Genomic DNA, 12,805 nt, shown 5'->3' with positions numbered 1-12,805 from the left:
ATTGGATTTGTAGCGCTAGGAGCGCTTTCCTGGTGCCCCAGCGCTCAATAGCGCTTTGCTTAGCTTTCCAGCGCTGAGCGCGCTTCTTCTTTGTCCCCGAGCGCTTGGGAGCGCTTTATTTTGCATGACCGGTGCCCACCCGGCATTGGGACTGAGATTGCCGATTTTGCGGCATTAGCGAGTGCCACCTCGCTTTATTTTTAATTAGAAGGCCGGTGCCACCCGGCATTGCCCCGTGGTATTTATTTCATTACGAGCCGGTGCCCACCCGGCATTTCCAAGGAATCACCGCCGCAGCCCAGGAGCACCGAAAGCTGTTGCCGGGCCGCTGCCTTCCGCGACCCGGAAGTCCCGCCTCCTGACCCCCAGGGCCGCGCTGCCATTGGCGGCCCCAGCGGAAGTCAGGCGGAGGGAGAGCGAGACAAGGCCAGGCGGGAGGCGAGAGGAGCAGCCGGCTCTGTCCTCGAGGCTCCCCGAGTGAAGGAGAGCCTCGCGCCGGCCGCCGAGGAGACGCCTCCAGCCCCAGAGACCCGGTGAGTGCCTGGAGAGGGAGAGGGGCGTCGGGACACAAGGCTGGATGGGTCTGCCCGGTGGTGAGTGTGAGATTAGCATGCTTGATGGTTTGGGAGGAGTGCCCCTGGTCCCTGATGGGCCTGGACTTTCCCCAGACAATGCTGGCTCCACCCCCTGTAGTGCGACTGATGGCCCTAGCCCTGCCAGTGAATAGAGAGGGTGGTTGAGGTAAACAGAGTACTTCAGAACCAGCTGCGACTGGTTTTCCCCCCACCCTGCACCCTGAGACAAAGGGTTTTCCTGTATAAGAAGGGGCTGTGTCCCCATACAATTTGTCCTGTTCTTGGTTCTGCCTAGGATCCTTGCCAGAGGGGGCTGTTGCTGCTGCAGGGGCCAAGAGGACCGCCACTTGGCTGTCTCCCTGCCTGGAGACCCAGTGTGCTGGCTCTGGCCCTGCCTTGCCCCTCTGCCTGCCTCCAGACCCTGCTGGAGCTGTTGCTGTGCCTGGAAGCGCTTTTGATTGGATTTGTAGCGCTAGGAGCGCTTTCCTGGTGCCCCAGCGCTCAATAGCGCTTTGCTTAGCTTTCCAGCGCTGAGCGCGCTTCTTCTTTGTCCCCGAGCGCTTGGGAGCGCTTTATTTTGCATGACCGGTGCCCACCCGGCATTGGGACCGAGATTGCCGATTTTGCGGCATTAGCGAGTGCCACCTCGCTTTATTTTTAATTAGAAGGCCGGTGCCACCCGGCATTGCCCCGTGGTATTTATTTCATTACGAGCCGGTGCCCACCCGGCATTTCCAAGGAATCACCGCCGCAGCCCAGGAGCACCGAAAGCTGTTGCCGGGCCGCTGCCTTCCGCGACCCGGAAGTCCCGCCTCCTGACCCCCAGGGCCGCGCTGCCATTGGCGGCCCCGGCGGAAGTCAGGCGGAGGGAGAGCGAGACAAGGCCAGGCGGGAGGCGAGAGGAGCAGCCGGCTCTGTCCTCGAGGCTCCCCGAGTGAAGGAGAGCCTCGCGCCGGCCGCCGAGGAGACGCCTCCAGCCCCAGAGACCCGGTGAGTGCCTGGAGAGGGAGAGGGGCGTCGGGACACATTGCCGGTGTCCGCCCCTCCCCCGTAGCGCGATCTTGCGCGCATTGCTGTGTGAAGCCCGAGGGCTTCAGGGGGCATTTCTTCTTGATCCCGAGTCCCCCGTGAGGGACTCCAACGACCCCATTTGTGCTGTACGAGCCCCGAGGCTCGAGGGGGCACATCTGCGTTTTCGAGCCCACGAGGCTCCGAGCTCCCCATTGTCCTGTGAGCCCAGAGAGAGGCTCATCGCCGGTGTTTAGAGCGCTGAAGCTCTTTTAGTGCTTATTTCTTTTAGAGCCCTGAGAGAGGCTCTGGGGCATTTTTGATCATCCTGAGAGCGCTGGAGCTCTAAATTGCACATTTTGCTTTGGAAGCCCCTGAGAGGCTCCTTGTTCACCTTGGTTCTTGAGCCCTCCTGGCTCCAACGTTTGCCCAGTTCTATTTAACAACTGTCCAGCACTTAGTGGACAGTTGCCACGTTTAGGCTTTGTGTCTGTGCTGCCTGCGCAGACCCCCCCTGACACTGAGACTCAGGGCATTCCGCCCCTTTCGAGGCCAGTTGGCCTGAGGGACCTTTTGAGTGTTGTGCTTTGTGGACCCCGCGCATTATTTCTTGCTATGTAATTCTTGCGCATGTGTTCTAACCTGTACCTTTTCTAAAAGTGACCTGATTAGGTATCTTATGGTTATCCCCTTTGGCTAAATGTGACCTGCAGAGAGGATTGTTTAGGTTTATCCACTGTACTAAATGTGACCTGCACAGTGAAATGTTGATTCTGCTTACCTTTTCTAAATGTGACCTGCAGAGAGGATTGTTTATGGTTATCCCTTATGCTAAATGTGACCTGCAGAGAGGATGGTTGATGTTGCATTTTATGTTTAGGTTTCCTTCCCTTTGCTAAGAGTGAACTGCTTAGGTGTTGGTATTCCTTCCTTAGGTCTTAGTTACCTGCGTGATTTACCTACAGTGAGTTAGGGTTGCGTAGGAGGTCCTTAATGTTCCAGTGATTACTGGATGTGTGTTGCATTTATAATTTTGGTGCTACTCATTCTATGTTTACGACATAAGTGTATATCTACCAGTATTATTATCTAACAAGTGCCTACCCCTGACAGTGGTCCATGTGGCCCTGTCCTGTACATAATTCCCCTTGTAAATTCTGCCCGTGCCTCTGGCACATTGTACAGTTTGCGTGTGTTATCTAATGTATTTTGTTTATTATAAATACAAAGGCTATTTTTGATATATATCCTTGTGTGGAGTGTTTCTTTGTGGTGGGCCTTGGGTGTTGTTGCTGGGGTGCATGCGCAAATACTTAACTCATACCGCCTCCAAGTTTAGCCTAGACTGCTCGCGCCACGCTACCTAGAGGGCGAGTGGGGGTTGCCTTGGTGTGTGACTCCCCTGCCCTGACTTTAGAAATGGTGATCCCTGACTGACCTCGACGCGAGTCTTGGCCGGCCAGGGTCCCGTTTCTAACATTGGCGGCAAGCGGTGAGGATAAGGATTTGTGTTTGCGCTGTACCACAGTGGCGACAGGCCACACTTCAAAGCTCTGCATTTTTTTAGATAACCACATTTTGGGGATTATTGTTTTTTAGGGAAGTTTAGTTTTGCTTCTCCTGAAAGGTGTCATTTGTATTTTGTCCAGTACCTTGTTCCCCGCCCTGCACCCAGAGTTTGGTACCTGTGTCACTAGTGGTCAGGTTGAGAGAATCAGAGGTGGTAGAAACTGCCTTACCAGTCCGAGGGGAGGGTTGTGTGTGAATGAGTGTGTGTTACGCTGGACAGTGGAGTGCAAGTTCTCTGAGAGATAGGAATCTTGCTGAATTTTGTGATTGTATTCTCCTGTTTAGCTCAGACCCCCAGGTTCCCTGTGTCAAACTTTTCCTGAGAATGTCCGCAAAAATGGAGCCAGTTTTTGATCTCTGTAGTCTGTTTAGGTACAGTAGATTAGAGCTGGTCAGATTCTGCGAAAAGGGAGGCATAGAGGTGAGTGAGTTGGTTACTCAGTCCCAGCTTAGGGACAGCCTGATCCTGTGGCAAAAGGGTCAGTGGGAGCTCGAGCACAGTGAGAGAGAGAGGGCCCGGGCCGCACGCCATGAGGGTGGTGAGTCTGTGGGGAGCCCTGAAGATTCTGTTGATGAATGTGAGTTGGATGGTGATGACAGTGGATGGATGTCAGCAGAGAGTGAGGACCCAATAGATAGGGAGTCCCTTGCTGGGTCCAGTGTCAGTACCAGCGCCCCATCCCTTTCCCTGTCCCCAGAGGAGTGGTTGGATAGGAAGGAAGAGAGGGCCTTGTTCAGGGAGAAGGTAGCCCAAGAGAGTAGGTTACCCCCTGAGTGCATGTGTAATTGTCTGGATTTCCCAGGGAGGGTGGAGTCCAGTGGTGGCAGCTTTTTAAGTGTTGGTGTTGACAGTCCCACTCCCAGTTCCCCGAGTATGGTTCCTGTTTCCCCCGCAGAAGAGTTTGGGTTGAAGTTCAGGAGACTTAGGAAACTGCCTCATCAGTCTTGGGAAGACTTTGAGGATGAGTGTTGTGGAGCACTGTTTGATTGGGAAAAGGCTCACGTGAACGACAAGTCTGGCGGATTGTTTTGCATGGTTGTCACAGAGCACCTGCTCAGTTATTGTGCGCCAGAGTTGCGCCAGCACCTGTTGAAGTTTGGATCGTTTATTGCATGTGAGCTTGCAGCGGAAGCAGACCGTTGGGAGAGTGCAAGAGGTTCCTTAGCGCCGCTAGTGAGTAATTCCAATAATAGTGGGTCAGGTTTTCTCCAACCCAGCGTGGTGGAGGAGGGTGAGAGTAGCCCAGCTAGGTCTCAGTATAGTGAGGAGGGTGTAGGGGCTTGCTGTCTGTCTCAGTGGAGTGGAAGCGAGTGTGAGACCGAGAGTCCCCAGATGCCCGAAGCCCTGCCTCAGAGCCTAGATGGTTTCTTTAGGGAACACCAGGGTGGGGACCTATGCTTACCTGTTAGTCCACTTGAGGGAGATCTCCTAGTGTGTGGAGGACCTGGAGCATCTGTGAGCGGAGCTTCTGTAGTTGTGGAGTCTGGCAGTACTGCTCCTGGAGGGAGAGTACAGAAGTCCAGTGAAAGGAGTGATTTGGGAGTGACCTGTGAGTCCTCAGAAGTCCTGGAGTGCCAGGCAGTGATTCCACCAAAGGTTCTAGACCGGAGGTTGGAGGTCCAGGTTCAGGGTTTGCCTGACCTGAAGGGTGGGAGTACTGTAATCAGTGTCCTGACCAGTTCTTTCTCAAGAGGTACCGCCCCGGTTGGGAGGGAGCAGGACTCTGGAAGGGGGTGCAGAGGGTGGGAAAGCCCACCTCTGACCCCGGTACCACCTGAGGGGTTAAACCCTAGGTTGGGAGAGTGGTGTTTAGAGGGTACCCCTCGCAGGAGGAGGAGGAACCCTAGGAGAAGAGGTAAGGGGAGGAGAGCCTTCCCTGAGACTCCTGGTCCACCTAAGGTTGTAGACCCTAGGCTGGAGAACCAGTGGCAGTCTAGCCCTGTCTTGCAGACAGGAAGAGTGGAGCATGGCTATTATGTGCCAGGGGTTACTACCCCCCACTTGGTGAGTTGGCAGGATCCAGTGGCACCTGGGTGGCCTAGGGCCTGGTCCTCGCCGAGGGCAGCTGGAGAGTACCAGTGGGGTAATCCAGTGAGTCCCTACAGTAGCTTTAGAAAGAACCCCAGGGGTTCACAGTGGCGTAAAACAGGAGGGTGTCCCTGCAGTTGCGGGCCCGCGTCCGTGTTTTATCGCCCCAAGCAGGTAAGTCCATCACGGTGGTGATTGGTCTGCCCTGCGTTTTGGCTGGAAGGGGGTTGTGTTGGACTTGGCCCTTAAGGCAGGTTCACCCCTAATCTTTTTGCTTTAGATCTGTGGTATGTATGGATGATTTTCTGGTCTGTGCGCACTTTTTCTCTGTGTCCCAGAGTAAAGTGCGTGCATGAAGTTAGGCTGGCCTGCTCTCCCATAGGGATGCATGGGGAATGTCTGTGTCCCTAGTAATTCCTGATGTGTGGGGAGTGCATGCTCGAGTTTGGTATGTGCGTGTTCGTGGGAATGAATGCTTCGCAATGATGTATGTTGCGTGAGTGTGGCATGTGTAGAAATGCCATTTCTGGGACTTGGCATATTGCTGTAAAATATGCCTGCAGTGTGATTGGCTGGAGCCAGCTGGTGAGCCTGGCTCCAGGAAGGCTGGATGGGTCTGCCCGGTGGTGAGTGTGAGATTAGCATGCTTGATGGTTTGGGAGGAGTGCCCCTGGTCCCTGATGGGCCTGGACTTTCCCCAGACAATGCTGGCTCCACCCCCTGTAGTGCGACTGATGGCCCTAGCCCTGCCAGTGAATAGAGAGGGTGGTTGAGGTAAACAGAGTACTTCAGAACCAGCTGCGACTGGTTTTCCCCCCACCCTGCACCCTGAGACAAAGGGTTTTCCTGTATAAGAAGGGGCTGTGTCCCCATACAATTTGTCCTGTTCTTGGTTCTGCCTAGGATCCTTGCCAGAGGGGGCTGTTGCTGCTGCAGGGGCCAAGAGGACCGCCACTTGGCTGTCTCCCTGCCTGGAGACCCAGTGTGCTGGCTCTGGCCCTGCCTTGCCCCTCTGCCTGCCTCCAGACCCTGCTGGAGCTGTTGCTGTGCCTGGAAGCGCTTTTGATTGGATTTGTAGCGCTAGGAGCGCTTTCCTGGTGCCCCAGCGGTCAATAGCGCTTTGCTTAGCTTTCCAGCGCTGAGCGCGCTTCTTCTTTGTCCCCGAGCGCTTGGGAGCGCTTTATTTTGCATGACCGGTGCCCACCCGGCATTGGGACCGAGATTGCCGATTTTGCGGCATTAGCGAGTGCCACCTCGCTTTATTTTTAATTAGAAGGCCGGTGCCACCCGGCATTGCCCCGTGGTATTTATTTCATTACGAGCCGGTGCCCACCCGGCATTTCCAAGGAATCACCGCCGCAGCCCAGGAGCACCGAAAGCTGTTGCCGGGCCGCTGCCTTCCGCGACCCGGAAGTCCCGCCTCCTGACCCCCAGGGCCGCGCTGCCATTGGCGGCCCCGGCGGAAGTCAGGCGGAGGGAGAGCGAGACAAGGCCAGGCGGGAGGCGAGAGGAGCAGCCGGCTCTGTCCTCGAGGCTCCCCGAGTGAAGGAGAGCCTCGCGCCGGCCGCCGAGGAGACGCCTCCAGCCCCAGAGACCCGGTGAGTGCCTGGAGAGGGAGAGGGGCGTCGGGACACATTGCCGGTGTCCGCCCCTCCCCCGTAGCGCGATCTTGCGCGCATTGCTGTGTGAAGCCCGAGGGCTTCAGGGGGCATTTCTTCTTGATCCCGAGTCCCCCGTGAGGGACTCCAACGACCCCATTTGTGCTGTACGAGCCCCGAGGCTCGAGGGGACACATCTGCGTTTTCGAGCCCACGAGGCTCCGAGCTCCCCATTGTCCTGTGAGCCCAGAGAGAGGCTCATCACCAGTGTTTAGAGCGCTGAAGCTCTTTTAGTGCTTATTTCTTTTAGAGCCCTGAGAGAGGCTCTGGGGCATTTTTGATCATCCTGAGAGCGCTGGAGCTCTAAATTGCACATTTTGCTTTGGAAGCCCCTGAGAGGCTCCTTGTTCACCTTGGTTCTTGAGCCCTCCTGGCTCCAACGTTTGCCCAGTTCTATTTAACAACTGTCCAGCACTTAGTGGACAGTTGCCACGTTTAGGCTTTGTGTCTGTGCTGCCTGCGCAGACCCCCCCTGACACTGAGACTCAGGGCATTCCGCCCCTTTCGAGGCCAGTTGGCCTGAGGGACCTTTTGAGTGTTGTGCTTTGTGCACCCCGCGCATTATTTCTTGCTATGTAATTCTTGCGCATGTGTTCTAACCTGTACCTTTTCTAAAAGTGACCTGATTAGGTATCTTATGGTTATCCCCTTTGGCTAAATGTGACCTGCAGAGAGGATTGTTTAGGTTTATCCACTGTACTAAATGTGACCTGCACAGTGAAATGTTGATTCTGCTTACCTTTTCTAAATGTGACCTGCAGAGAGGATTGTTTATGGTTATCCCTTATGCTAAATGTGACCTGCAGAGAGGATGGTTGATGTTGCATTTTATGTTTAGGTTTCCTTCCCTTTGCTAAGAGTGAACTGCTTAGGTGTTGGTATTCCTTCCTTAGGTCCTAGTTACCTGCGTGATTTACCTACAGTGAGTTAGGGTTGCGTAGGAGGTCCTTAATGTTCCAGTGATTACTGGATGTGTGTTGCATTTATAATTTTGGTGCTACTCATTCTATGTTTACGACATAAGTGTATATCTACCAGTATTATTATCTAACAAGTGCCTTCCCCTGACAGTGGTCCATGTGGCCCTGTCCTGTACATAATTCCCCTTGTAAATTCTGCCCGTGCCTCTGGCACATTGTACAGTTTGCGTGTGTTATCTAATGTATTTTGTTTATTATAAATACAAAGGCTATTTTTGATATATATCCTTGTGTGGAGTGTTTCTTTGTGGTGGGCCTTGGATGTTGTTGCTGGGGTGCGTGCGCAAATACTTAACTCATACCGCCTCCAAGTTTAGCCTAGACTGCTCGCGCCACGCTACCTAGAGGGCGAGTGGGGGTTGCCTTTGTGTGTGACTCCCCTGCCCTGACTTTAGAAATGGTGATCCCTGACTGACCTCGACGCGAGTCTTGGCCGGCCAGGGTCCCGTTTCTAACAACTGTGTTATATCTACGGATAGGATATATTGTTATGTGTGAGTGAGTGTCTGATAATAAATACTTATTTTTGTAAATATACTGTGTGGTTCTTTTTCACTTAACCTATACCAATAAGATTAAAATTTGGTAAAACAAGCTGCTTTACACTCCTTCTGGACTAAGCCTGAAGGCTGCTTTCCACAGCTACCACTTAGAGAGCTTTATAAGGTTGTATCAGACCACTAAAATCACCATAAGGGTTGTCTGGATTAGTGCAGGGTGCTACACTCACACAAGTAGCACCATATACTAAGCCAGCCTCCTACACTCAGTTATTGGGTGTAGATTGCAAATTACATTAGTGTTGTTTGGGCTGAAATAAAGTTTTAAATTAATGTAGGGAAATTACATTTTCCTGCTATATTTTGTGTGTGGAACATGCTGCAAAAGTGCAATAATGGCCAAAGTTATGGCTGTATGCCCGATACATTTTCAAAACATGTTTATTATTTTACCATTTATTGTGTTCCATGTTTTATTTTTTTCAAATCTGAACTATGAGAATTTAAAAACACGAATATTTCTCTGTTGGATGCACATTCTACTGTATCTTTTAAAGCATGTTTTATTGTGATGCGAATGTTTATTTGCGTTATTTAAATTATTATTACAACTATGTGTCCAAGTGTGTGTTTTACGTCTATGGCCTACTGTACACCTCTTTCTCTCTTTCTCACACACAATTTATACTTCTCTGCGTATAGTTCATTCAGCACTTCATGCACAAACTACCTGTCCCTCTCTATCTTCATTTCTATCTGTTGTCTGCAGCTCTCAACCCCATCTGTTCACCATGCCACATAATTCCACTACTCAAATATATTACACAATGACACCGAACACAATTCCACAGTTGGCAGTTCCAATACAACCCACACAATCCCACTGCACATCACATACAAGCAAAACGAATCCACATGGGTAATAGACATTATTAACAACACCAATAGCTCTAACTCGCACAAATGCGAGACCTTTTGCACTGCAAATGCTTGTTTATTATTGTTTCCACTTCTTGCAAAATCCGTTTCTGATGAATGATATGTTTATGTCACCCTACCAAATTCCCATGCCCATGCTAATATCTGCTACGTTGTTTCAGTTGACTCTCACCATATGTAAACAGATACAGTTTTCAACATGTTAAAATGCGATCTTGTTTGTGAAAGTACACAAATGCCGTGTGCTGACACAAAACTATCTCTGCTTTTTAATTTTAGGGTATGTCTTTTCAGACCACAGTTTTAAACAACATAAATACACACTTGTCATGTGTAGAAGGGCTGTTTTAGTGTAAAACCTAAAAACAAATTAAGTATCGAAATTCTTGTCTCATTTAGGGCCACAATGTCAATACGCTGACCATTGATCATGTTACACCACTCCACGAGGCCTGTATGGGAGATCATGTAGGATGTGCAAGAACCCTTCTTGAAGCTGGAGCAAATGTGAGTACTGGTCCTGGGTTCTGTATAGCGTTAATTTGTTTCTAGTTTTCAATTTTTTCTGAAGAAAAATAACCAGTTATATTATGCAGCGTTACGATATGAACACATCACTGCTACTATTAGATGACTCTGTATGAGGTATGCCTTCTACCTGGGGTAACTGCAACATCTCCAGATGCCATGATGCATAACACATCACTGAATAATTATATAGGTTAATATCATTGGTAATACATAGTAAATTGAGACAGATGGAATCATAAACTCGGGAGCAATCTTCACATAACTGTAAAGGTTTCACTTATTTTGCAGTCAGCTGACATCAATCAGTACCAATATATTGGTAAGTGATCCAGTGTATCATCGTGCAAAGCACATGCTGTATCAAAACCAATACTTAAGTAATATATGTATTACATTATCAAGATTGTATTTGAAGCTATGTACTTATGAGCTCAAAATGGCCTCAACGTATGGATGGGATGGAGCGGAAATCCCTGTAATAAATGGCTGTAATTGCTAGAAATAATTTTCTTGTCTCTATCCTTAAATTCATTTTTAGGTCGAGCTTTAATCGACCTGTTATATCTTTTCTGTGGGGTGTGGCAAACCTAGCAATTTCCATTCGTTGCAATCTGTGGCATTCACAAATGCAAGCTGCTTATTGGTGTGTTTCTGTTAAAGTCCCTCCTTAGTGTGTTTAGCTCTCTTTCCGGCGATTTCACTCAGAGAGCATTTTGGTCGGCCATCACACAGTACAGCATGTGATGGCCTCTCTTCCCTCCTCACATCTGGCTATTGCAGGCCAGGCGTTGTTTTTATTTTGTAGTTTGAATCGCACAAACCGGACCCGAAGGTCACTGATTACGTTACACAAGAACACATTCATTATTTGGTAGAAGTCAATTTTTACAACGTGTGACAGACAGCCTGATCCCAAAATGGATGCGCGGTGCCCAGATGAGCATTTACCAGAATAGAAACAAAGCTCAACCAATTTTTGTTTCCCAGACGTCATCACCCATGTGTCCCATTGGTAGCCTTACTGTGAAAGGAGTAGGGAGATATGGCGCTGTTAGGTCTGTGACCGATTTGGTGTAGGGTTCAGACTGCTGTACCTTGGTAGTCTGGAGGGCTACCCCCTCAGTGGGTCAGGTTGTGAAGCAGGGTCTGAGCTGCAGGTTGCTAATTAACAAAGGGTCTCATTGTACTCTCTGCATCGACATTCACTATCTATACGTCATTTGAACTCTCCCACACATACCCCCTCCTGCCCGCTTCAATAATACTGTTTCATACTTTGAGGATAGAGTATGTATAGTTATTAGTTTACACCACAGATCCCCTGTCTGTGCGGTGCAGGTCTCATCGCTGATCGGCACTCCTTACTTTTTAGGTATCACCTGGCGAAAGCAGCGCATGCGCTGCCTCGCCAGAAAGGACCTTTTGGAATCAATCTCCCCGTGGGCTCATGCATGCGTCTGCATGGACAAAGATGGCTGCTCTCGCCATCTGTCCATAGCCTACAGCATGCACATGTCCATGGGACTGTGGACAGTCCGACTCCATCTTGCGATGCTTTTGTTGTCATAGCAACAAAAATGCCGCTGCGCATATGGGTGTACAAAATGTGCACGCGTGCGCAATGCTTTACATCGTGCGAATGTGCACGCATGCAGGCTCCACTCTTGGGCTCTCTCTATCTCTCGCAAATTACAGGTCTTCAGAACACGCGGATTCAAGTCTTCACTAGAATTTTTTCTTTTATTTGTTCTGCATGTATTTATTTGCATGTAATAATGTAGTATCCTCAGAGCATTATGAATAGCGACAAATCGTTAAACTCTGCAAATATGTTTGGGTTTTATATTTCAACCATTGTCACAATTGCATTAATGGCTGATTCACTCTCACAGACACTCTCTCACAGACTCTCTCTCACACTCTCTCACAGACACTTGCTCACAGACACTCTCTCACAGACACTTGCTCACAGACACTCTCTCTCAGACTCTCTCTCACAGACTCTCAGACACTCTCACAGACACTCTCTCACAGACACTCTCTCACAGACACTCTCTCACAGAATCTCACAGACACTCTCTCACAGACACTCACCGACTCACAGACACTCTCTCACAGACTCTCACTGACATTCTCTCACAGACACTCTCTCTCAGATTCTCACAGACACTCTCATACATACACTATCACAGACTCTTACAGACACTCTCACAGACTCTCACAGACTCACAGACACTCTCTCACAGACTCTCGCATACACTCACACAGACTCTCTCACATACGCTCTCTCACAGACTCTCACAAACCCGCTCACAGACACTCACACTCTCTCACACACTCTCTCACAGACACCCTCTCACCAACACTCTCTCACAGACACTTTCTAACAGACACTCTCACACACTCTCTCACAAACTCTCTCACAGAGTCACAGACACTCTCTCACAGACTCTCACAGACACTGTCTCACACTCTCTCACAGACTCTCACAGACACTCTCACAGATACTCAGACTCTCACAGACACTCTCTCACAGATTCTCACAGACTCTCTCTCACAGACTCTCTCACAGACTCTCTCTCACAGAATCAGACACTCTTTCACAGACACTCTCACAGACAGACTCTCACACACACTCTCACATACACTCTCTCACATACACTCTCACAGACTCCCTCACAGACTCTCACATACTCTCTCACCGACACTCATAGACACTCACAGACACTCTCTCACAGACTCACTCTCAGACACTCTCTCACAGAGTCACACAGACACTCTCTCACAGACTCTCAGACACTTACAGACACTCTTTCACAGACACTCTCACAGACACTCTCTCACAGACACTCTCTCACAGACTCTCTCACAGACACTCTCTCACAGGCACTCACAGACACTCTCTCACAGACACTCACAGACACTCTCACAGACACTCTCTCACAGACACTCTGACAGACACTCTCTCACACTCTGACAGACACTCTCTCACAGACACTCTGACAGACATTCTCAC

The 12,805-nt window shown here is 50.1% G+C and overlaps 1 protein-coding gene across 5 annotated transcripts in view; it reads left to right on the top strand.

The window, feature by feature from the left end:
- The window catches only part of ASB5 (ankyrin repeat and SOCS box containing 5), a 585,404-nt gene that overhangs the window by 409,409 nt on the left and 163,190 nt on the right, over positions 1–12,805 (top strand). For all 5 annotated transcript variants that reach the window (XM_086962458.1, XM_086962453.1, XM_086962454.1 and 2 more), the window contains exon 3: positions 9,658–9,765. In XM_086962458.1, coding sequence (XP_086818584.1) covers positions 9,658–9,765 — 108 coding nt within the window. The remainder of the gene's footprint in view (positions 1–9,657; positions 9,766–12,805) is intronic.

The sequence above is a fragment of the Lissotriton vulgaris genome, chromosome 3_1 (assembly GCF_964263255.1).
Source record: "Lissotriton vulgaris chromosome 3_1, aLisVul1.2, whole genome shotgun sequence".
Lineage (NCBI taxonomy): Eukaryota > Metazoa > Chordata > Amphibia > Caudata > Salamandridae > Lissotriton > Lissotriton vulgaris.
This window is presented reverse-complemented; position numbering and strand designations above follow the sequence as displayed.